Here is a 26,241-nt window from a genome sequence, read left to right on the forward strand (position 1 = left end):
AAATAAAACAGAAGTAGATTATTTTTAACCATGTGTGTTCACTAGAAACCCAAGAAGGTTGTCCCTCAAATCTAATGTACACAGGGTTTTTAGAACATTTCATTGAATGTTAACAGCGCCTTAGTGAAAAATGCCTAGGTTCGTGCACAGCACGCGCACACTGTGCTTGTTACACACACACACACAAAACACACACACACACACACACACACACACACACAGGGAAGCGCAGCAGCACACAAACATGCAAAAGATTAAATATAAAATATGAACGTGCCAATCCGCCATCATAATAGCAACATACCAAGATACAAACACGCCCTAAACGCACCTGCGCCATGTGCTTCACGCCGTCCGCTTGGATCGTTAAAACAGGGCCCCATATGCCTATTGTTTTGGTATGAAGGTGGTGCAAGAAAACTGAATTAACGGATAAGATTTTTTTTAATTTTTTTTTTTTAGATATTCTGTTAGTGGGGGGCATTTTAATGAAATTAAACTCATGAAACATCCGTAGGAGTTCCTAAACTGAACTTTACTCTGACCACCCAGAATTACCACATGTTATTCAGTTTAGCTAATAGTATTCAATGTGTTGCTCAAAACCACATTGTCTATAGCACATTTTCACCTAATCTATAGGCTATGTTCCACATTCAGCAGTTGCGGACCATGTATCCCACACTTTATGGCATGGGCCAGAACGCGCCATGTAGGCTAGCAGACACTGCCTTGCACAAGGGGTCAGGTGTCTTGTGTGCAAAAGTAGGCTACATGCACCCCAGAGTCCCTTCAATCTGGCAGTAGGCCACTACAACCTAAACACACTTTGCCATGTCAGGGTGATACCCTGTTTTGTTTTCTACCCTGCCTTGAAACTGTCTGAGCATGCCACACTGGGATAGGGAGAAGACCAAACAACGGATTCCCCAGCCCTGCAGCATTAAATTAACTTTAGAAAGTCATGTTCAAAATAGGCCAACTGATCCTGCTTTAACGGAGCTCCAGTGGTTGCAACATCTGGTTTGATGAACAGAGCGGTTGTCAGCAATTTGGTTTTCATAAGATCGTCTCGACACTGACCCCCTGCCCCATCTACAGTAATATGAGCCCAGATTTCTGGCGGGCGTTCTGTGCGGAAGAGAGCTGCAGAGCTGATGCAGTCTGCACTGCTGTCACTACCCGGTCCGTACGGTCCGCAGGTTTAACTGCGCTGCCGCACACTGCACCAGCAGCTACCCACGCAGTAGCACACTGCCCGAACGGGCAATGGCCAAGAAGTAGGGTTTACGGGCATCTATGGTAAACCTGTGCAGTGTTCGCTGAGGGATTATTTGAATATTATTTTTTTCCTGGAGGTGTGATATCGCAGCCATGGTGAGCTGTCAGACTCCCAGAAGTTTACGCTGGGGCGACCGGGGCTTCGCTCCTCTGCTGGCTGCCGCGCTGCTCAGTCTTCTGTTCGCAGGGATACAGCAAACCACAGCTTTTCCCTCCTGGAGGTTAGAGGTATGCTGGGACCACTTCATAATATGTAACAAATGTGACTGCAACTGTAAACTCCAATGTCTTGTCTGGTTTGACAATGTGAATTGAGTTAAGTAAGTTGTTTCCTTTATTGTTTAAAAAAAACACAACACCAAACTCCATTCAAAAATATGTGACTCTGTGAAGCTACATATCCTGCTAGGAATGCTAAGGCTTGAAATAGTTTTTAATTAGGCTATTAAAAGCCAGTTTTCTGTTCGGCATATACAGCAATTGGACTTGTGTCAAACACTATCTATGTTTTTAAAGTAAATTATAGGCTACAAATCCTATTCACATGTGAACCCGAATGTAGAAGTTTATATTACATTGAAATAAAGTAGTACATGGTGGATCCTTTATACCCCGAATTTACCAAAAGTACATAAAGAATTAACCTACCTTATCATGTGTTGTACAAGTGTGGTATATTTGACAGTGAGTAAAATACAATTAAAAGCTAACATTCTTTAGTGAAGTATGGTCCTCAGAACGACAGGTCTCAGGACAAGGTCAGAACTATAATTAACAGTCAACGGTTTTTCAAAGTAGCCTAAGCATCCTTCACACAATTTTCCTTCACTAGTATCATGCTGAAGTTCTGCATAAGAAAACTGTCCATGCAATTTCAATAATTTCTCCGGTTCAAAAAATGCAAAAAGTCACAAGCCATTTCATAAGACATCAGGTGCTGAAGTTTGATAAACTGCATAATTAGATTAGCCAATGGAATGGATGACATGTGCAGGGAATTGGGTAAATGTGCTCCTCCAGTCTGCCACCCACCCACTGGGATACAGAGCTGGAGGGATAGCTTTATGTCATTTCCTTCGCCACACACTCAATATGTGTCAATCAAGAACACTGCTGTGGAGAATTACATAACTGCCTTAGATAAGCTTCTTGGCTAACAGAATGAATTACAACATAAGTAAAAGACACATTGGAGCCTAAATTGATCAGTTAGTGAATAAATTTAGGTCAAAATGCTGTCAATGAGCATTGTTTTCTTTTCTGTAGACTGAAAATAATGCACTCATTTGCATGATTCATAATCTATAGATGTATCAAAATGTGTATAAAAACACAAAGTATACTTTGTTAATAGGCTATAGGAACAATGTTTTCTAACATGTTGACACTCAATGATACACTTGCAATCTACTCAGAATATTTCACTTTGTTGAAGGATAACAAGAAAATAGCCTTAGTTAAACAAGGATATAAATCATAATTTAACCGTCTCTCTGGCACTGAGGTTAAACTCTTCCAGACTAGCCCCAGGATCTTCTGGGATTCGTCCTCAGATGTGTTGCCCTCAGAGTCAGCGCTCCACCACTGACTTCAAGGTTTAGTCTAGTGCGTTTGTTCGGCCCTTGTGGTTTATGGTTCATCTCCATTGGTGCCAAAAGTGTGAGATTACATTTGGAGTGAATATAAGAAGACACGACACTGAAAGAACTGCACTGGCTTTACTACATTAAACCCCTCATAAATCACAAACTCTGTGTGTTAGCTAATATCACGAAAGCAACTGTTAAATAAAATGAACAGTACGTATAATAAAATACAGAAACATTATATTTAACATCAGAGCAAGAAAGGCCATTCAGTTTAACAGCAGTCTGGGACAGTCTGCCAGACTGCCTGCCCCTGTTTCACTATTTTGGAAGGAAATGAAGGAAGTACTGCATATATTTGTCTTGACTGGGTGAAGCAGGAACAGGAACCAGAGGATAGGGTGTAGAATACCAAGTGAAGGGAGTGTCTTTGATGTTTGCTCTCCATCTTCAGTACTTTTTCCCAGTAAGAAAACACGCGCTGGTGCACATGTTGCATAGGTTGTGAAAGAGTGACAAATTTGAATTATTTTTTATGTTCGTAAGAAGTGAAATGATCAAATTCATGAAATAATAAAAAAGATTTAAATACAAACAAGCCAGAAAATTGAGTAGCATTTTTTTAGGCTATAGCCCAGAGGACAGGAACCACTGCATTAAATGCCAATGATTTTCATACTAGTATATTAGTCTGACCAGGTTTACAGGCAAAAGAATTTACAGCTGTCTGAATGGACACACTTGAGGCGGCAAAAAGCCCTCTGTCATAGAGACAAGTGAGACAATGAATTGTAAAAATGGGAATAACAGCACACACTTTCTGTCAGACTCTCCACAAAGGAATTCAGAGTCTTGAAAAGTGATGGCAGTAGTTGTGTGAAAAACAAAAGCTTGTGACAGCCTACTTTCACACCTCCAGACACCTGGCCAAATGCCGTGTAAAGGGAGTGTTTGTTGGATTGTCTTCTCTGAAAGAACTTCAGATTCCGAAAGGACATTTTTTAACTAAACAATCGGACAACAACTTAGTTTGAAGTATATTAAGGTCTTTGCACTTCTCACTGCAACCTGTATGTTGATGGCACGCTCTCTTCACATCTTACACTTGATTTCCAGTTTTTACACTTGTCAGTCTCCAAGCTCATATAAGGTTAAAACATGTAAATTGGCCTTTGTAAAGAATCAAGATTCAAGGTTAATGGACGGTAGTGTAGCTTCAGAAGTTTTTCAGTTTTCATGCACATTTTCTTCAATCCTTCTTAATGTATCTGTCAGGACAAGAAGCCTTCCTGCTGTCGAGCACAGAATGGGCTCCTTTAGTCAGAATGGGGGTTTATTACTTAAACCCGCCTCCATAAAAAGTTATAGATTTTATCAACTGGTGCGATTACTATTATGGAATATCGCAGCCAAGGCAAACCACAACTTAACTTCGCTCAAAGAATATTTATGAAAGCACAAACTCAAAACACCCATAGCCGACCTTTCAAAGCAATACAAATATCGTAGAATCCAGGTGTGATGACTTGGAGTCGATGTTACCCATCCCCAAAGGGACATAAGACACAACCGATCTGTGAAAAGGCTCATACTTTATGTTTGGAAAGCACTTTTACTGCTGACCACTTCCCGTTTCCATGAGATGGAATGCCCTAGCATGAAAATCTAATAAGTAACATTCAGATGCAAGTCACTGAGCAAAAGAGTGCAGTTGTAACCATCAAGATTACAGATGGAGTTCAATGTCTGCAGCTTCAAAAGTCAAACCCTTTCTGTGGCTTGTAATAAACATTCAACTGACAAAAACAATGGATCTTATTGATTTTTTTTTTGGAATGCTGAACATCTGAACAGCTTCAGATGTTCCTTCATTTGAGTGTGATGTGATTAATTAAAGGTTTTTCTTTGTCCAAGGAAGAAGCTTACACCACTGTGTTGCTCATCGGGATCCGCAAAGAGGCCCGCTCACAAGTGCTCCACCTCTCCAGGAACAAGCGCTACACCCTCACCCCGGAGCAGCTCAAATGGGACAAGTTCAAGCTAACATACAAGTATTCATTTGCGATTCTTGCTCTAGTCAACACAACAGCAAAGTACAGTTGTAGAAAATGGAAGGAAAAAACTAGCTGAAAAACACCATGGTGAGGTAGACTGGTGTTGGTTTTGGCAGGAAAACAGATATTTTTTCAATTGAAATAGGCGAGTGGTGGTGTGTGTTTGCAGCACCATAATGGAAATTTTTTTCACCCCAATTTGAAGAGCTTGTCAATATCTTTTCAGCTCATGTCAATCAAAAAGTCCAATTAATGTTATGGGGCCAACAGTTACAGAAGTCTCTGCTTGCCTTTTGTCAGAGGGGAAAATAAAGCAGTGTAGGGGGCACTCTTGCACCCACACTGCAATTAATTGGTTACAAATAATTGGATTGTGTTGCACTAACTGTTTGGAGACAATCCAATGACACTTCTATCTGGATCTGTGCAAATATGATCCTATTAAGTTATTTATAAGAAGATTGGATTTAACCAAGGAGGTGTGATTACGGGGTTTTGGGGAACAAACTTTAGTGGGCAGTGGACCAAAATAATAACCAAATTTTGGTCTGAGTTAATTAAAACAATATCTTCATGTCATCCAAATTACCGACTGATCAATTCCTGATTTGTACTAAAAGTATCCATATAATTCTAACCTTAGCCAAGATATAAGAGAATATCAAGTAATGGAGCTGTTTGCAGTGCTTGTGGGAATTCTGTCTGAACAGTAGCCATTGTGTTTTGGCAGATTCCTCTGCTGTGGAAGAATGTGTGAAGAGGCCGGTAATAACCACATAATGCTTTTGTTTCTGAGCAGGTTGCTCTCCTACCCTACAAACTTGATAAATGCCAGTGATACGCGCCGAGGCATCGCCAAGGCTTTTGGCATGTGGAGCGACGTCTCACCTTTCAGCTTCAGAGAGGTGCCAGCTGACCAAGAAGCAGCCATTAAGATCGGTAGGTACTCTGCATGTGGCTGCATCAATCCCCAACAGATGTTCCTTGGCTCCTGAGCTCTAGACTCGCAGAAGTGTCTTCGCCTCCAAACGTATTAAATCAAACTACCTCGACTGTATTACCAAGCTTATATGGTAATTCTAAATGAAAAAAAAAGAAATGCTTAACAACTTCCATACATGTGTCAGCCTACGGTGAAGCAGTCTAAACTGTGCTTCATCTGTCCCTGTGGGTGTAAACTCCAGGCTCCTGCATATATTCTCAGTGACAGTGAGAGGAATGGTTGAAATCCTGTGGGGTGAAGGCTGAAGAAAGAGCTCTGTCTTTTGTAATTCACCCCCCCCCCACCTGCTGTTGTCTACACAGAGTGAAATAATGGAGTGAGGGTTTCCCTCCTCGGCTCTGAGGTATGTCTCTCTCACTCTGTCTTGGCAGGTTTCTACCCCATCAACCACACAGACTGTTTGCAGTCCTACTTGCACCATTGTTTTGACGGCATCACAGGAGAATTGGCTCATGCTTTCTTCCCGCCAACTGGCGAGATCCACTTCGACGACCATGAATACTGGATTCTAGGAAACATGCGCTTTAGCTGGAAGAAAGGCATGTGTCTTTATTATGTTTGTTGAAACTCCTAATATTTAACCAATAGGGTGCTGAAGGCAGCAGATGCTGAGCTGGGGTGCAAATAATCAACCGTACCTTTGTTGCAGGGGTTTGGCTGACGGATCTTGTCCATGTGGCAACCCATGAAATTGGCCACGTCCTGGGACTTATGCACTCCTTGGACCCGAAAGCTATAATGCACCTGAATGCAACTCTGACAGGGCGCAAGCTGATCACACAGGATGAGGTGTGGGGTTTGCACCGTCTCTACGGTATGTTCAGAATCCTTCTTACTTTTCTAATAGAACATTCATGGGAAAGCGCTCCTTTAGGGCTTTGACAATTGTTAATACATCTGACAATATTGTCAGTGATCCAAGACACAGGATGTCTAGTAGTAAGTCAAATTGACTAATTTGGTTTTGAAGTCCTTTTGCAGTTCATCCCAGGTGAACCACGGAAGCCTCTTGAATAAAATGGAAAACATCCTCGAGACCTAAACAGCAAATCCAGTTCTCCTGCTGGGATCAGACTACAAAATAGGTGTGAAGGCTCACCCTGTCAGGATTCAAAAGCGTAGTGGAAGACAACTGGCGCAGCATACAACAAACCTCACAGCAGTTTGGCAACTCTGCGAGTTCCACGATGTTGGCATTAAATGCTTTACATGCCAAAGTGGAAGAGAAATTATGTTGTTGGTGCTGTCAAGTGGAGAAGGGAAGTTATAGTCCCTGGCACCATCTTCCCGATCACCTGCACATGGAACACGACAAGCTCTGATTGTCTCTCGGCCAAGTCAGGGCAAGAATTCAATAATTTAAGTGATGGCTTCATCTTGACACAGTGACCATCTCCAAAGGCAAACATGTTGTGTAATCTGGTCCCAGCATTAGAAGAATTATGTCTTGATACATTGGTGAAGAACCAGCTGTACGAAAACCTTTAATTTATTTTTGGCCACAATCAACCAGAATGTAGACTACAGCATTTGTCTTTGAGGACACTGACTGTGGCATTAATGAATGTTGTACAAACTATTGAGTCATTTTCATTGGACGAAAAAGTAGATCGGAGATCCAAATTCTTTTGCTGCTGACTTGTCTGATCCTCCTCCTTCTCCCCCTCTCCTCTAGGATGTTTGGACCGGTTATTTATCTGTCCGGCCTGGGCTCGGAAAGGCTATTGCGGAAGCAAACGTAAACTGATGCAGAAGCACTGCCCCTCCAGCTGTGATTTCTGTTACGGTAAGACACAGCAGCAAAGCAGCAGCAGTCCAGGGGGAAAAAAAGGTTTTCTCTCAATTGAGCAGCGCAAGAAGTTGCTGTGAACCGTTTGCCAATGGAGCAATGGGAGCCAACAGGGTCCAGCCATGCAGAGCAGCCATAGGGGTTTTAAAGAATCTGATTCGAAGGGAGTCTGTGTGTAGTTCTGGAGAGTACCAGCATCCCAAGGGACCATATGTGTGTTTTGCCCAGAACACACAGAGCAGGCACCCAATAATTGCTGTCTCCCCACCAAATATTGATAACACATGAGCACCAATTTAGGTTTACTGTGGCATGCACAGCTGCTCAGGTCTCCTGTTGCACAACAGGAAATGGCTCCACTTAACCATCGCAGCCCTTGGATTGGGGCTTTCAGAGATTTTTGTCAGCAACAAGGGACAGTGTGGAGAGAGGCAAGAGGATATGATTCCTGGCTCGCAGTAATCTGTTCCTCATTGTTGATTGGGAGACGTTGTACGGTTGTGGAAAATTCCTAAGTGATTCCAAACCGCTGGAATTTCAGACTGCGGCTTGAGGGTTAGAGACACACAAGGTCACTTTGGATTTTTGCGGCTTTAACGAGAGTGACTGTTTTTTAAGCAGGCTCTCGGGTTGATCACAAGGCGGCCGGTTGTGTTTGTCAGAAAGCAGATGGGAGAAATTACATTGATAAGACATCCGCAGCTCCGGCAGGTCAGGGGTTGTGAAAAGCATATTAAGTGTCTGACGTGATAAGTTTTGTATCAAAAAGTTTGACGATAATCAGAGTTTCATGGAAAGTTGGAACATCTCCAGACAACGAGTTTTTTTTTCCTCATCTTGCTCTCAGATGATTGGTCAGGATCATTTTTAAGATCATTAAGGCTCTTTACTTTGGTCTGTCTTATTTTGGAGCATCAGCTTAAGTGTTTTCTCTCCACACCTCTCCAGAATTTCCTTTTCCCACTGTGGCTCCCACCACGACCCCCCCGAGGACCAAGCACAAGCTGGTCGTTGAGGGCAAGAAGCTCACTTTTCGTTGTGGGAAGAAAATAGCATCGAAGAAAGGCAAAGTATAGTGAGTATCTCTCTCTAATCTGTTATCAGTCCACCCAACCTGCATAGATTCGACAGCATGATTTCCAGTGGTGCAATGCAACAAAGCACAGTTACTCAGCTACTGTACAAATGTACAGTAATGTACAATGTACAAATTTGAGGTTCTTGTACTTTACTTATGTTTTTTTTTTTCATGACACTTTCTTCTTCTACTCCACTACATTTCAGAGGGAAATATTCTACTTTTTACTTTTTACATCTGACGACTCTAGTTATTTTACAAATTAAGATGTTTGCCCACAAAACACTCATATAGGTATTATAAATTAAAGTAGGCTACCCAACAATATTCATACAAACACTATTTGATTGTATCCAGTGTCTAAATTTGAGGACTTTTCTGCATTGTGATTTTAATACTTTTAATAGATTTACTTGAGTTATATTTTCAATGCAGGACTTGTACTTGAAACAGCTTATTTTATTTTTTTTAAATGTGGTATTAGCAAGTACAGGTTCTGAATACTTTGTCCACCCCTGATGATCTCACTGAGAGCCGTCTAACGTCTGACTCCGGTTTCAGCTGGTACAAGGACGGCGAGCTGCTGGAGTTCTCTCACCCCAACTACATCTCCCTAAAAGACGACCACATTACTATAGTGGCCAATGCCATCAACGAAGGCACATACACCTGCATTGTGAAGAAAAAAGACAAAGTTCTCACAAACTACTCATGGAGAGTGCGTGTGCGCTTCTGAAGGCTTCTGCACAATGAACAGGACGCATTTACACATACGCTCACAAAGGACACCTCATTCACCATGGGCACATATTTCTGTTTTTTTTCTTCTTTTGAACTGTCTTTCCTGTATCTTCTGCAAACAACGGTCTATTGTTGATTGTAATTGTGTAAATGCGTTTTAATAGGTGCAAATAATAAATGTCCCATGACAAGTAGTGCTCCAGTGAAAACACCATCTGTAAAAAGATGTTCATGACAGACGTGGTTTCCATTATATTTGGTGATGAAATATTCTTGCAGCCTCCGTCAGATGTGTGGGACAATACTTTCTACTCTGGATTTCTTCAATGCTCTTGCTAAGGCAGTGGTGGTCCAATGCCACCCAGGGGTTCTTGGGATGCTCCCAGCAAAATGGGAACTAATTAGATATCACTGTAGTTTGATTCAAAAGATATCAGCTAAGCTGGAGAATGTATAGGAGCATCTTATCATGTACAGTGAACCAAAAATATTCCACTAAATGTCCCAGAGAAAAAGTGTCTTCCAAAAAACAACCATGCCCCTAATGTGTTTTTGTTCAGGTGCCCCTGCTTATATGAATGCCCTTTGAATAAGTTACACACTGACCAAACTAACCCACTACAGCCAGACTAAGCAATGTTGTCTACAGCTTTTGGGACTATTTGGACCTTTAACCACATTTGGAACACCTCAGACGTCTAGCTTACTTTACTAGGCTCACAGTGAAGCCAGCCGTCTGGCCCCAGGGACCGAGCAGTCAGTTCCACTAGTCCCTCTCCTTCCAAGCTTATTCGACACACCAGGTGTAATAGTGTGCAGAAGGACACCGGTGGGGGCGGGGGACATATCAAACTGATTAATGAACCTTTCCATTTAGTGCTGGCTCTAGACGTCCCAAGACGAGGGTTTTTTCTGTTCCTCTTACTGTGAAAGCAGCGAGTGGTCATGCAGGGAATGAAACTGTACTGTACTGTTTACTTTTCTTTGGCTCAAAATCAAAGAATTTATTGGTTTAATTCTGAAATCACAGAGCCATTTAAAGACAAAGGCAGAGTCTGGGCCTCTTTTCCCCTGAAAGAACAAAGTACAGAGACAAAGTGTGCAGTGCAAAGAATGACATCACTTTTGGACAGCAACTACCAAGTTGGGTTCAAGGCAGAATTTCGTTTTTTTTTTTTTTTTGGCATGACTTCCCTTAATTTTTTTCTCCTCTGGCAATGAGCGGTTGTGTTTGCATAGCTTTGACAGAGTTTATAAATATATGGAGGACGGCAGACAAAACAAAGTTTCAAACTTTATTTCTAGCAAAAACATCGTCCCCCTGTCATCAAGAGACAGTCCTTAGTAAATTTCTCACATAATGCTGGATGGAAAGCACAGCCAATGCTGCATCATTATACAGTAGCTCAGGCAGCCAGGAAATACCAACCATTTAGAAAATCTGGTCCTCTCTCACGAAGTGTAAAATGGAAAATAGAACAAAAGTCAAACATGAGAGCTAAAATTCTAACAAATGTATGGTTGCGTATTCTATTTAAGAGCTAAAATTTACACATTTAAAATGGTGAAATGGATTGAAAATACAGAGAACACACCAAAAAGTTGAGCGAAAACTCTGGAGATTCAACATGTTTGAGCCACTAGTCTTGCTGTGAGACAGTCCTGACTATTTGGTAACAGTTGTATTTGATCAGATATTGATCTGGTTTGCAGCTGTAAACCAGCGACACCGTCCAATTCCAAAAGAACAAGTCCCAAAACTGTCCCAGAACCCGACAGGCAGGTATCCTGCAGTTTTGGGCTCAGAATTTGAGGCTAAATCCTGGACCGACTGCCGACACTCCCTGGTTGCTGGTTGTCAGGTGGAAGCCTGTGTCTCTGAGGTCGTCATCGCCCTGGAGAGATTATGGAAACAAAGTTAACTCATGGTTAATGCCTAGAGTCCGTTTCATCCCTCTTCCAATTTCACAGTTTCATTTCTTACGTATTATAGAACTGATCAGCACTACAATGCTTATCTTTAGAAAACCCTTATGACACATTTTCATTGTATTCCATACAAGTATGCATGGACATTTTTCATCTTTGATATTACTATAGTTAGTTTTTTTGTTTCACAAGATTTTCCACTTCTAAAAGAATAAAGCTGAGATAAAACACTAATACCTTTGGCAGGAAATGGTATCATTTGTCGGTAAGATAGCAAATAACAACACTAACTTTCATTGAAAAACATCATTATCAGCCTTAAGCTTCTGGGTGGGTAGGACCACTGCTGAAAACATTAGGGACTAAAAGGTGCTCATCATGGAAAACACAAGAAGGAAATACCAAGACACAAAGCAGAAGCCTGTAGGTCTGTAATCTATTTAACACAGACAGCGTTCAGAAAGCCTGGTAGCTGTATGTAATGGAGAAAGTGGAGCCTAATGCCCTTACCAGGTGACTGTAGCCCAGGCCTCCCTCGGGTGGACGAGGACTGGTGGCTCTCTTCACCCTCTGTTGCTCACTCTTGGCCGGCCAGGTGGGGAACATGGACGGCTCGATGGGCAACGGCGTCTCGCGAAAGTAATCGTGCTTGAGCCCCTCGTCCGATAAAATCCTCTTACTGGGGCAGTAGGTGAGGAATCTGGAAAAGAGTCAATGACCACGTTCATATGGTCAGCTACGTTTCAATAAAGCAGCACAGGTAAGCAAGGTAACCAGGTAGATTAAAAGGTAGCTTAAATTCTTGTCGACTTTTATTCTCTATACACATACAGCTGTGTTTACAAATGGTAAAACTACATGTTGAACTTGTTTAGGTAAAGACTTTTTTGTTGACTAAATAATATGTTGATTTGCAACTTTTGAGGCAGACGGCTAGCTTCAAATGAACCCGTGCTGAGTTCAAATTTAGCTGTAAATATTGGAAAAGGATGTGCTATATTTAAAAATCTCTGTATTAAAAATATAGGCCTAGTGGTGCGACTTTAATATCAGCTGTATAAACTAAACTACATCTAGACAGATAATCTGAACACGAGATGCAGGCCTGATGTGAGGGGGCAGTGGGTTTGTGCAAGGAGTCCTAATTGGTTATGACAGGATCAACGCAGCATAATGGGAGCTGTTAAATTGTGATAATTAGGTTTTTAACTGTCTGATTCCCATCTTCCATGTGAGTGGGAGCAGTGGAATAAATGATTTCCACCAGCATGAAAAGATTTTATTCAACACATTGACTTCTGTTTGTTTTTTAATGTGGAAGGAATCTGTGAGAAGGGTTACTAATTGGGATTAGACTGATACCACCTTTCTGTGGTATCAGTGCGTCCACATCATTGTTTAGGATTTCCAAGAATGTGCTCTCTTCCTGCACCAGTGAACGTACTCCTCCTCAGCACCCTAAGGACCCAACTACCCTGTTTATACTTGAGAAACGAGTGGATGGAAACTAGTAAGTACTAGGGCTGCACAATATGAGGACATTTTCTATTTGTGATTATTTTGACTGATATTGCGAAATGATTCACGTTATTAGAGGGAAGGGTCGCTTTTGTATCATTATTCTAATTTTCATTGAAAATTATAAACATTGAAAGGAATTTAAATGATTATAGTGCGATTTTTGCGAGGATCTGTACCAAAGATTTTTTCTTTAGTCTCTAGGATAGGATTAGTAGGTTGGGATGTCTCTGCAGCACCACAATACTTAATTCAGAATGGTTTGACTAAAAATTTTTCGATTGGCAAATATTGCACTAGTCTGCCATTTTGATAATATTGCAATTTATTGTGCAGCCCTACTAACTACATAGAATTTTCTAAAAACAGTATTCGGGGTCTTGAGGCCCCACATTTTATGGTTAACCTAAAGATTGAAATAGTAAATAAAGCAAGTTCATGTTGAAGTCCTTCCTCAGGTGAGATCCCAATCCTCAAACACTTTCCTAGACAGACAGGTGTGATATTCCAAACAGCTCTGTGGTGTCTACCTGCCAAATTACACCGCTAAACTTATCCTACGCCGCACTGTCTGAAGCATTTCAAACCACACTTCTCTACAAGTTGACCTCTTGAAGTCTGAATCTGTCCCTGGGTAAACGCCTCGCCAGTCTTCTCTTCTGACAGCTGGAAGGTTTTTGCTGCACTGAACAGGTGCCAAACTCCCATTAAACCGTGATCCCGTCACAGTGGACATGCTGTTGCCATCCGCTGTAGTTAACAACCAAGCAATATGTTTTTTTCGGCATCGGTTTTTATTTTTTCAACTGTTTGTGTAAAGCACTTTGACTTGCCCTGTTGCTGGAATGTGCTATACAAATAAAGCTGCCTTGCCTTGCCTTAAGAGGAGAGATGAAAAGCTTATTTTTCTTTTTGCGGCTACTAAACAATGTTGATCAACGGAATGTGCAAGAAAGAACTATTAACCAATTTCTATGTGTGAAAAGGATTTTCCGTATTAAATATGTGTTTTCTAAAACATTTTCCTGTAGTGTGGAGCATCACCATGGTGAGTGTGTGAAACGAGGATGGAACAGGACTGCTGCTGAGGCACGTTGAATTATCAGTCCGCTACCATTGTCATGTTTTAAGTCAGCTTGCAAGAAATGCACTTACTTACTAAATTAATAAAAGCGCTTGAATGGGTAACAGAATATGACAGGGTAGCAATGGGTTCATCCAAGTAAGGCAATTTTCACTGTAGGAGTCATGCTGATCGTTACTGACATTAGGGCCATTAACCAAAGTTTGTCAGTCGAATACGATTTGGCTGTTCAATACGAATATTCGACTAAGCATTCCACTTTTTCATAAAGAGTATCTAGCAACGCTTTATTTAAGTGTCAGGTTGGTCCTGTTTTTGTTTTGTTTTTTCCAATAGGATTTGGCGGGACAATTAGGGTGACATTCATGTAATAATGTCAACAAGCCAAATTATCCCACTGAGGTCATGCGTGCTGCTAACTACTGTAGCCCAGGGTAATTAAAATTCCATCGGCCCCAATTGATATTTGTCTTTCATGGATAATGGTCTTCGGGTTCTATCAATAATGGATGGAAAATAACGCAATATCTATGCGGCGATTTTTGAAGATCAATTCAATATTTTTGACCTTGAACATTTTTCAAACTATGTCAACTAACAATAATATGATTGTAAAAAAACATGATTACATGATTACATGTCAATTATTTTCTAATTTACTGGAAGAAATACGATATAGTGTACTCATCATACTGCAAGTGGTTTGTCAAGAACAAAATTATCCATCCAGCTATACAGTCATATGTGCGCACAGAGAGAAAATAGTTGGAATACCTCTGCCAGACTGAGTGTAGCGTAGTTAAGATGCAGTGCAGACTGTGTGAGGTGCAATGTTGTGTATTGTGCGTGGAATAAGAAGCCCACAATAATCCTACTTGTTCATGAGGTCAAAGCCTTGATCTGAGAGCAGCGCTCCAAAGCGCTTTCGCAGATTGTTGTAGGGATACTCTGTAAAAGTCATCTTCTTCACAGCGGGCAGCTCGCTGTAGCCAGGCCAGATCTTCTCGCTGGGTGACCCCAGATCCTACAGAAAACACACACATAATTCAGCAGACAGCATATTTTTAGTGCCAAGAGAGATGAATATGAGATATTCCCACTTTGGCAGAAGTATGCATCAACCACAGACAATAAACCAGTCCTAAGTACATTTCAATACTTTAATTCATAACAAGGTAATGACGGTTGGATGACATCAGTCCACACGGCTGTCATGCTTTATGCAGATCATAAGCAGGGCTGGCCAGGACAACCCGTTACCGTTTCCTCCTCTTTGCTGTGTCCTCAACAGCTTAACTTGTGTGAGTATGCTGAGACCTGAGAGAAAGCTCTGTTTTTGAAAGACTCTTTTGAGTCTTTTAGAATTTCTACCTTAATCTCTGTGGTTTGGAGTTAGTTCCACTCCTGTGTTCCTGTTTGTAATTTCACACATCAGCCTTCACCATTTGCTTCAGCCGTATCAGAGCTGTCCTTTTACTGCTGATGCAAACTGAACCGCCTACTGTTCCAGCTTCACAGTAAAGGTTTTCCACTTGCTAACAGGCATGCAGCTTTTATGGTAAATTAGCAGTGCTGTTCTTCAAGAACAGGTCTGATCAACCTGACACTGACATATTCTGTGCCATTTTAATCTGTTTTTACTATTGATGGAAAGAAGAACAGCACAAACAGTAACAGACACATTTAGCAGAAAAGGGCTGTAGGGAACAGCCTGGGTTTGTGACATCTCAAATAAGTTACTTTCTGTGCTGTGCATTGGAAAAACACTTACACCGTGCCAGTGCTCACGACATGGTTCCGCTTGACTACCTCCACTACTATGGAAAAACCCCTTTATGGTGATCTTCTCAGTTTCATAATAACTTCATCAGCTGGGTTTACGTCTACCAACATCTCCACCCTGTGGTGTATTAAGGAAGCCCATGCTGACCTCCTCCGACAGATGACAGAAGATTTACAGGCTGTAAACAGAAAAGCTTTACCCTTTATGGTGAGGATTTACTTAAATTTATAAGAGAAAATGAGGGCATTTACCTTAAAAACCTTGTTAATTTGGTCAATTTCAGATTTTCCAGGGAAAAGAGGTTTCTGGGTGAGGAGCTCGCCAAATATGCAGCCCACTGACCACATGTCCACAGCTGTGGAGTACTCCTGTGGAGAGAAAAACAAACAGTGGCAGACCGCAGAAACACAAAGTAGACAGTCTGCATGGCAAGCTTCTACATTGGAGTCTGTCTCGTGTGTGAAAGTGGATGTGCTCTGATGGGCTTCTGGACCTCTAACATCTGGATATGTATATCATATACTGTGAAACTTAAATAGTGTCTCAGGGGTATTTGGGTTATAAACTAGTCTTCTCTTGGAAACATATATCTTAAACCAAATCAATCAAGATGGTGTAACCACATACACGAAAAGTACATCACCTTAATTAGTTGTAGTTTTGATTATTGCATAGGTATTTCATCTGGTTCTAGTGTGACGTTGAATTCTCACCTTGGCTCCGAGCAGCAGCTCTGGTGATCGGTACCACAGGGTCACCACTACAGGGGTGTAAGGCTTCAGGGGCGAACCATACTCCCGGGCCAAACCAAAGTCGCCAATCTACAGTACAGGACGGTTGGCTCACATTAACACCACTACATTTCATTTTGGGTAAAAGAAGAATGTCTCGGCATTTATAAAGTTCTTCCAAAGGTTTCATGTTTTTGATGTCCAAAAGGAGATCAAATGACCATATACTCCAGTGTGGCAGGGTACAGCAAGATTACAAGATGCAGTGAGATTCATAATTTCTACTGTTTAAATCCCCTGCTGTAAAAATGTGGTCTATGTACACATGGACTTTGTCTGCTGTTAATTTTAAAATTCATGCTCTAATTGACTCATAGTAACCATGTGGTTTGTTCAACTGTGCTGTATTGCTGCTAGTTCGGGAGAAATTTCTACATAATCTAAAGATAGATAAAAACAAAAACTACTAAATTTGTTAATAGACATAACTATTAAATTCGGCAAATTTTAAGTTTAGAACTTCTTATCAACAAAACCACGCAAATGACAACTTTAAATTGTGAAAATATAACTTAATCCATTTGAGAGAAAAGATGACAGTGGAAAATGCCAAAAAAAGATCAATGTGAAGGAAGACTAACAATAAAGCGGGCCCAGGTGAAGCCTCGGGGTTGACTAAGGAAGCAAATGCTGGAGGGGCCCCCCGGAGAGCTGACGATGACGATGTGCTGAAGGCTATAGCATCGCTCCACTCAGAGCTAACACTCATCAAGTCAGAGAGTTGTAAGAAAATTGAAGCTGAGATGTCATAGGTTAACACTAAATTGTGAGGAGAGATAGTAAAAATGACACAGCGATTTCAGTGCTAAAAGCCCAGATGGACTCACAAAACCAAACTTTGAAAGAGTTAGCTGACTCGGCTAACAGCACTTCTGAAAAGCTGCAGGAGCTGAGAGAGAAAGTTAAGAAACTTTTGGCCCAAGTTGAGACTCTCAGCAAAATGCCTTGAGCTGGAGGGCCGCTTAAAATGACAATAGCCAGAATTGGCTTAAAACAAGGGATTTCGTGACTCAGATGTTAAAGGAGGTATTACACTTTGAAGAACCCCCAGGGGTAGACTGTGCCCACAGTGTGCTCCGGAGACAACACAGCAACAACCATCCCCCTCAACGCCTCATTGCAAGAATACATTACTGTTATGCTTGTAATCCAGAAGGCAATGTCAACCAAAAATCTGACATTCTGTGGCTAAAGGATCCAAATTCTCAGAGACCTGCCACCTGAAGTGGTAAGACATCGAGCTGCATTCACCCCGGAGGAGGCGGAACAGTGTGCCGAATGTCACTTCGGACCTTCAGGTGAAGTGTGAGTAGAAAGACTCATCATAATGGAACCCTGGATAATATAGACTTTTCATTCTTCTGGAGAAAAACTGAACAAGGTCTCTAACGGTAGCCTCATGCAGGTGAACATGGAATGCAAATCTAGCTGAGGGTTATTTTTAACATGCCCTGTTACTGTTTATAACGTTGCTCATTACAAAATGTAGCAGCCTGCTTTGTTCAAGGGCTTGATTCTGCCAATGAGCCAAAGCATTTGAGCTCTCGCTAAATTAATAAATCTAGGGTGCACAATCTAGCAGGAGGACAACTCTGTGTAGACAGCACTGATGGTTTTCATTTTTCTCGCTACTGACAGCACTCCAAATTTACAAAGAGCTACGTGTTGAAACCAACCTGAATTCTTCTTTAAGATTCACTATGCAGGCATTAGTCTTTATTGCATCTAAGTTGCACTACACTGGAGTGAGAAGGGGTGGGTGGACACCAGTGGGTTCCAGTTTTAGTTTTTTTTAATTAGTATTAGTAGTATTTTTATATGTATTTAATTTTTTTGTGGTTGTTACTGCTTTCAATTACTTCTATGTTTATCCATGTTGTTGTTTTATTGTGTTTGTTGGTGTGTTTTTTTATTGGTAATGCTGGACCCTTTACGGCTTTGTACAGTTTGTCTTTTGGTTCAGTATTTGAAAAGAAGCAGGATATCCTGTATTACTGTTGTTCTTAGGCTTCATAATCTAAATATTTCAAAAGATAAAATTAACAATAAAAATGATGGTGGAAAACAATGTTTAAATGCTCTGGACCCCATGGAGAATAGTTGTTGCCATGGTAACAATTAACTAGCTTTCTCCTTCAGTTTGCGGGCCCTGAGTGAGAACCTCAGTCCTAGCATACCTTGAGGATACCCTTGTGGCTCAGCAGCAAATTGGACGTCTTCAGATCACGATGGAGAATCCAGTTATCGTGGAGATGTCTGACACCTCGCAGCAGCTGAATCATCAGAGTCTTTACTTCACCTGAAAGACAAACATCATGCTTTAACGGAGCTGTTGTGAGGCAGAGGGTTTAATGCTAAACCCACAAACAAAGAAAGAAAATAAAGACAAAACTTTTTTTGTCCCATTCAACTTTTTACACACACAGTGGACCAGAGCTCATCAACGTCTCACTTTACCTGGCAGGAAGGGCTGCTTCATGGTTTCCATCAAACTCTTCAGGTCATGTTCTACATAATTCATCACAATGTAGATCTTGTCCATATTACTTCCCACAACTATTTCCTAATATAGCAGGAAAAGCACTGGTTAGATTTAGCTAGAACATTTAAGGATGCAGATTAACCAAAGTGTTCTTGTACATCTAAATAAGTCATTTTTAGTTTCACTCACCCTTACTGTGACGATGTTTGGGTGCTGAGCTTTCAGGATTGTATTTATTTCTCTTAAAGAGGTGATGGGGAAGCCCTCCTTCTCCTTCTCCATCTTTAATCTTTTCAAGGCCACAATTTCATCTGCAAACATGAGACCGTATTCATTGTTTCACCAATAAACACAGAGTGAACCCCAAAGGCAACCAACCTACATGTTTATTTTCATACCCGTCTTTTTGTCCTTGGCTCTGTACACCACACCATAGGTTCCCTCTTCTATTCGGTTCAAGCACTGGAACTCCTCAACACTGCGACAACCCTGAAAAATCAACAATTTAATTGAAGGCCTCAACATACTGCTGGCTTGCATTAGAGGATTACATACACATAAATGATTTGTTGCTTAGCTGCATAAACATCTGCGTTATGTTGGTACTGACCTGTAAAGCAGGCAGATATTTGGGCAGCTCTTTTTTCAGCTCCACAGGTGAAATTGGGGGGGAGTCTGGGATGTAGTTCTCTTCGGGGGTGGGAGAGCGAGAATGAGTTTGAGAGTGAGGAGTGGGGTCACCCTCTCCTTCATCCTCCTCATCCTCCTCCTCCTCTTCCTCCATGTCCTCACCGCTCTCTTCTGAGTCGTGATCGAAACGGGACTCTGGCACTGTGAAGCGAAAGGTGAAGAAGTTGGTATGGAGAGGTCAAAACTCCAGCTACGCTTTTAGAATAAAGAACAAATTTGTGTAGTGAGACCAACACACTTTGACTTGTTACCTTCATCATGGCCGGGCTATTATTGTAAACTAAAACAAGCAAGGAAAAAAATTCTTTAGCAAACTAAACTTTCCACTAAATAAAACTAAAATAAACTAAAACTAAATAAAAACTCAAACCTTCAAAAACAAACTCATACTACACCAATACTGACAGGTTTAAAAATGAACATAAGTTTTTTAGCTATAATATTTCACTACAAAATTAATAATAATAATAATAATATTAATAACTAAATACTTTTTAACAACACCCAACACAAAACATTGCTATTTAGTTGATCTGCAGGACATTTGAATAACTTTAAGAATAACTTCAAGAATATAAGCCTTTGGACAGACATTACGGGTGACATGTTTACTCACCTAAAAGTATGTGATTTCCATTTTCCTTCTCTTCTTCAAAGTCTTCCACTGACTGCTCCTCCTCACTCACGTCCTCTGAAAGGGAGGAAGCCACCCTGTTAAACCTGTGATGCTGTGTAACTGGACCCGCAACATGAGCCACACTAGTGGAGCAGTTTTCGACAGTTTCACCTGCACTCTGCTCAGACCTTCCTGAGCCTGAAACTGACTCCTCTTCGTCTTCTTCGCCCTCACTCTGGCTGCTTGACTCCTCATCCTCATCTTCTTCATCGGAGCCGGACCCTGATGCTGGTCAAGGTGAATAAGACACAAGAGCAATTGTTAAAAAAGAAAAAATAAGAATTGGAAGCAATTCAACTGCAATAGTGAAACTGCCAGGTCATCCAGCAGCTGTTGGTTCGGGTGGTTAGGTTTTAGCACCAGTACATTCCTGCAGTTTTGATCCACTTATCCCTTCTTGTAAAGTTTAAAGCTATAATGACTAACATAAGTGAATGATTATCCTCATTCCAGTTTCCTGATCATTGTCAGAAGTGAAAATGTCCAGCCAGAGTGTTCAGCTTTTTACAATAATAAGAGTAAATGGACAACCCAAGAACTGCAACTTTGTAAGTTATATAACCCTTTACCGATGGAAGATTCTCCTGAGCTGGTCTTCCTTTCACTGTCACTGATGTCCTGGAGGTCTGCGAGCAGGTCTTGGCCCTCTGGCTTCTCCTCCTTTGATGCTGCAGACAAAACCCAATGTGAGATATGCTGTAACGTATGAAAAGTTGATGATCTTGGGGAAACTTGGTATTTGCACATGATTAGTGTACCCCCAGGGATCTCACAGTTAAATCTAAGACATTAAGACCTTTTTAACACTACACAAGATGACACACAGCCCTATATTCAATTATATACATATATACCTACATATGTATACATATTCATATAAATACATATATACATATATACACACACACACACACACACACACACACACACACACACACACACACACACACACACACACACACACACACACACACACACACACACACACACACACACACACACACACACACACACACACACACTGTATTTAACACCTTTAAGGCCTTTATTTCACTTTTAAGATTTCCAAGGTACCCTGATGATTGATGATAAAGCATACATATAATATTTGTAAATAAGAGATAGTTTTTTCGGACTGTGAAATGATAAATAAATAAATGAATAAATAAACTCACTTGCACTTTTTCTTGGTTCGCTGAGTTCGGATCTCTCCCGAGGTGTACGGTTGGGACTTCGGCTATGATGACCTTGTTTTGATTTATCCTCATACTCATCAGGTAGCATCCGATGGTGAGACGGCACTGTGGACAGGAAAGTCTTTTATTACTCTACAATACAGAAATAGCATCACAGCCGACAAGGTTTTACAAAACAAACCTTATAACTTGGATAGAAACTCTGGTTGCTTTGGATTTTGAGAGATTGTTGAACATTTTAGGAAATAATTGCTCTCTTTCTGAGAAAGAGATGAAAAAATCCATTTCAATCTGATGTTTGTATGTAAACTACATAGCTGGAATCAGGGCATGTTAAGCCTCGCTTAGCATAAAGACCAAAGGCAGAAGGAAACACCTAGCTTTCCAAGGTGAAAAACCCACTGACCTTCTCGTCTACCACCTCGCTCTTTGCGTCGCTCCTCAGCCCTCCTCTCCCGATCTTTCAGCTCCCGTTGCTCTTTCTGCTGTTCGCGCAGCTTTCTGTCCCGTTCACGCTGGCGCTCCAGCTGTTCCAGCCGGTCCCTGTGGTCCAAAAAAAACCCAGGAGAATCCAATCGGGGTCTGTCCAGACAACCAAAAGCCCAATCTTGTCAATGTTTGTTTATATTTAGTTTGGTTTGTTAAAGCTTTTCTTACTCAAACATACAGTTGGTTTATGGCTGCAGCATTGCTCTGGTACCTTCACAGATGTATTTAATGATTATCATATAGTGTCATGAGATAACTTGAGTCTGCATTGCTTACGTAGGCTTGATTGAATTGGCCTATAAAAGAAAACACACCTACAAACTTGGAAAGGTCAAAATAAACTATAGTGATTTTTAACAATTATGGTTCTGTGTGACTTCACTACTTTGTACAGCACATCATAATTACATGTACACTAACAGTACAGCAGCTATGGTTGAATTTTAGATCCAATTCATGTTGCTCGAATGTTGCTTAAACATGCTGGCAAATAGACTACTTACTACAACAAAACAGCCGTTGGCATTCAAAAACATGTATACTGATTAAACTCAGGTGGAAAATCGTTAAGGAACAAATACTCCTGCGTCTACATTGCTCTAAGCTAATTTAACATGCGGTGCCTTTCCAGGGTCGGCGCTCACCTCTCTCTGCGTGAATGAGCTCTGGCCTGTTCCCTTCGTTTCTGCCTCTCCCAGTCTCGCCGGGCTTTGTCTTCCTCCCACTGACGCTTCCTGCGATCATTCTCTCGCTCTTTTTCTTTGTCTTTGGGTCGTACATGTTTCCCTGCTGTAGAAGTTAAACGTCGTGAGTAGAAGCAGATTCTTAAACAGTTCAAACATGTTGTATTCAGCTGTACAACTAAGCAGCATTCCCACACCTCCTTCAGCAGAGTGACTGCGATGCCGTCTTTTATCTTTTCTCTTCTCCTCCTTTCTGTGGTGAGACTTGTCTTTTCTTGCTATTTGCTGTGGAGGCTTGATTGCTAATGATTCGTCTTCCTCACCCCTGCATAAATGTAAGAAAACATTGTGAGACTCTAAATAGCCAGCTACACTGTGTTACATATAACTTCTAAATACATACTTTGAAGTTAAACTATTACACGCATATTACTTCCACTTTTAAAATACAGTAATTTTTGTTTCCTACAGTTCCAAGGACCTGTCCTCTGTTGAGTCCTCCCGTGTATACGGGGAATTACGAATTGTTATTTCCATCTTTTGATCCCGTAGTTCTCCTTCCTCCGGAGTATCTCGTTTGGCTTCCCGATCATCCGACTGTGGAACAAGGCCCTGTGGGAACTGTGCAAGAGAAGAAGATCACAATATGTGGTTAAAGCTAAGGAGACATCATAAAAAGGTTCCCAGATAAGGAATAAGATTGTCAATACTAATACTAGCATATTTGGAATGTATCTAACAATATTCAATGTCTTCAAAAAATGTATCCATAAAAAAATGTTTGTTCCAACCAGACGTTTGTTTTTCTGTTTTGGTGCAAAAGCTTCAGAAACAGTATTTAGAGAGTCAGTGTCCTTAAACTCATAAAAGCACAAAATAATAATGAAAATTACAAAAACGCAAGAAGAATTTTTTTAGATATTACAAACCTATACATTGAAAACCTTAATTTAACTTACCATGGTGAGCTTTAATAGAAAAAAATCTTCAACAACATGTGTAAAAGAGAGTAACTCGCAATTATTTTCTATCCCTGTGACAACATGTAGGGGTCATATCGGTCTTAAATTAGCTTTGAGATACTTTACATTTTTCTGGCGCTTGGGGTCTGATCTCTCTTCTAATTCTCTTCTGCGTTTTTTCTCCTGTAGTATTTCGTCAAGAGTTTTAACTTTCCAGGTCTCCTTTTCGTCCCCCATCAGCGTCCACTCTCCACCGCCTGCTCCACACACACATTCAAGACAAGTGTTCATTCCACATCATTTAAGTTCAGCCTCATTTGAATCATGAAGAGTAAGGTTTACACAGAAAAAAACAATAGTTACAATAGATCAATAATGAAAGAGAAACCCTACCACTTGTTGGTCATTGTTTTTTTCCCATTTATCATCCATTTTACTTTTATGTACGTTGTCATAAATTGAATCATCATTGGTAAATTTGATTAGAATCTTACAGTTTGTCCCACTGTTACAATATGCTTAAACTCCTCCAGTTTACTTCCTTGGTCAACACCAGGAATCTTAGAAAGAAGGAAGATTCAAAGTCATTAGAATTCTGTATTGGTGCCAGTCTTTGTGTCAGTTCTATTGAGGTTAATATTAATAACAATAATGTCTACTTTATTAATCCTGCAAGGGGCAATAACAATGTTTTCACTATGTTGTGAAAACACACAGGCCTGAATTACACACAAATGTTTGGTACCTATACAAGCACTCAAGCAGTGCCCACTGCCAAGGTAACTGGCTGCTCTCCAGCTACCAGTCCACCACCATACTTTGGTCCGTATTGGGACTTAAACATGCGACCCTCCGGTTCCCAACCCAACTTCCTATTGAGCTACTGCCCCCCCATGTGGGCAAGGCAAGTCCCACTATAACCCATCATATAGCTATACGTTTCAACTTTGACTGACAAAATGCTTCCACAAAAAAGAAGAAACACTGCTAATGTCAGCGAAACAAAGTGCAAATGTTGAGGTGTATACAATTTGACTATTACTAGCGCCACTTGATGACAATTAGCTAGCAATATTACTATTATGATAGAGCTGGCTAACGGTAGCCATCATGAATATTATTAAATAAATATTAACAATTTGATGGTTGTTTAATAATTTATAGCAAAATGCTCGATTACAATTAAATACATGTACGGTTGGAATGCTACAGGCTACACACGTTGTCTGTAATCGGTGTTCAGCTAAGTTACGTTAGCTAGCTAGCTAGCTAACGTTAAAAGGCCAACTGAGGCAAGTTAACGTTAGATAGCCCGCTGACGAAGTTTATAGTTAATTCTGAATAAACCAGTGGATAAATTGTAAGGTACCAGCACATTTAACGACATATTAGATGAGTTAAGTGTTTTGAGTCCAGTGGTAGGGGCTAACTCTTTAGCTAACGTTAGTTAGCTCGCTAGCTAAAACTAGCATGGTCGACTGTGGCAACTTTGAAAGGCTAGCTAATTGTCATTACATGGTTTTCATCTGAACAGTTAGTACAGTTGGTATATCTATATACTGGAGAGCCTATGACTGTGTCCGTAACTATACCTAAAAGCCTAGGTACAGAAAACGATGCAATAACCAGCGTGCAGATGAAATGGTTAAACAAACCTGAAGTTTGCGCAGCGGTATTATGGCACACCGGAAGTCTCAACGCGTCAGTAACGTCTGTAAAACCTCCGATGTGAAACAAATATCCAATCGTGACTGTACAGTCTATGTATATGCAGGCTGCTACGAAAAAGAAACCATTTTACAGAAGTTCAGTGCACAACAGACAGACTGAAGACAGACTGACTGGGACAACTAGTTGAAGTCTCCGGAGTTTGCTGCTGCACATCATGTTTTCATAGTGTTATAAATGTTATTTTAATAAATTCAATAAACTCAAACTCAAATACAACACATATTGCAGTGAATTTGTAAGACATCTCCTCATCAAACAGATACGGATAATGGCATTTACAAATTGCATCTGCGGTTTGTGAAGGAATTGTTGAAAGTGGATACCATTGCTCTGAGTCAACATCAGATACTGTTAATCAAACAGAGGAGGCCTCACAAGGGACTCAATTCAAGGAAAGATTGTAAACCTTCTCCTGGCACCTGCTGCATAATCAAATAATTTTGAAGCAAGACAAAAGCAGTGCTCATTCAAAAACCCAGAACATGCCTGTGAATTTCACTAATGGCTGCATTGTTTACATGGGGAAAATCACAGTACATTTATAAGCCCATTGAATCTGCTGTGACCTGGTTAAGTCACAGTTACACAAAAAATCCTCAAAACTGAGGCTGCTGAGATTGCTGTATTTCTTTACATAAAAACACAGGTGCACGACTGCTGTTATTCTAGCAGAAACATAGCTTCAACATGTCTCT

The 26,241-nt window shown here is 40.8% G+C and overlaps 2 protein-coding genes across 6 annotated transcripts; one reads left to right on the plus strand and one right to left on the minus strand.

Moving 5' to 3' along the window:
* Nucleotides 1-1,127: 1,127 nt before the first annotated feature.
* On the plus strand, nucleotides 1,128-9,767 carry mmp23ba (matrix metallopeptidase 23ba). The gene is made up of 8 exons (XM_034876586.1): nucleotides 1,128-1,509; nucleotides 4,782-4,918; nucleotides 5,721-5,860; nucleotides 6,296-6,463; nucleotides 6,574-6,738; nucleotides 7,600-7,710; nucleotides 8,662-8,788; nucleotides 9,353-9,767. The coding sequence occupies exons 1-8, from the start codon at nucleotides 1,375-1,377 to the stop codon at nucleotides 9,525-9,527; spliced, it is 1,158 nt and encodes a 385-aa protein (XP_034732477.1). The 5' UTR covers nucleotides 1,128-1,374; the 3' UTR covers nucleotides 9,528-9,767.
* Nucleotides 9,768-10,813: 1,046 nt separating this feature from the next.
* On the minus strand, nucleotides 10,814-25,576 carry cdk11b (cyclin-dependent kinase 11B). Of its 5 annotated transcripts, none has more exons than XM_034876567.1 (20): nucleotides 25,471-25,576; nucleotides 23,942-24,072; nucleotides 23,335-23,474; nucleotides 23,051-23,178; nucleotides 22,815-22,959; nucleotides 22,088-22,224; nucleotides 21,661-21,786; nucleotides 21,055-21,153; nucleotides 20,597-20,713; nucleotides 20,426-20,500; nucleotides 19,730-19,950; nucleotides 19,518-19,608; nucleotides 19,309-19,430; nucleotides 19,095-19,200; nucleotides 18,815-18,936; nucleotides 16,560-16,667; nucleotides 16,098-16,214; nucleotides 14,939-15,087; nucleotides 11,972-12,161; nucleotides 10,814-11,427 (listed from the first exon to the last, which is right to left on the minus strand). In XM_034876567.1, the coding sequence occupies exons 2-20, from the start codon at nucleotides 24,050-24,052 to the stop codon at nucleotides 11,335-11,337; spliced, it is 2,397 nt and encodes a 798-aa protein (XP_034732458.1). In that variant the 5' UTR covers nucleotides 24,053-24,072; nucleotides 25,471-25,576; the 3' UTR covers nucleotides 10,814-11,334. The 5 variants fall into 5 exon arrangements, with proteins under 5 accessions (XP_034732458.1, XP_034732456.1, XP_034732457.1 ...); XM_034876565.1 differs by having other exon boundaries at nucleotides 22,088-22,263; XM_034876566.1 differs by having other exon boundaries at nucleotides 23,323-23,474.
* Between the last annotated feature and the right edge of the window lie 665 nt (nucleotides 25,577-26,241).

The sequence above is a fragment of the Etheostoma cragini genome, chromosome 7 (genome assembly GCF_013103735.1).
Source record: "Etheostoma cragini isolate CJK2018 chromosome 7, CSU_Ecrag_1.0, whole genome shotgun sequence".
Taxonomy (NCBI): Eukaryota; Metazoa; Chordata; class Actinopteri; order Perciformes; family Percidae; genus Etheostoma; species Etheostoma cragini.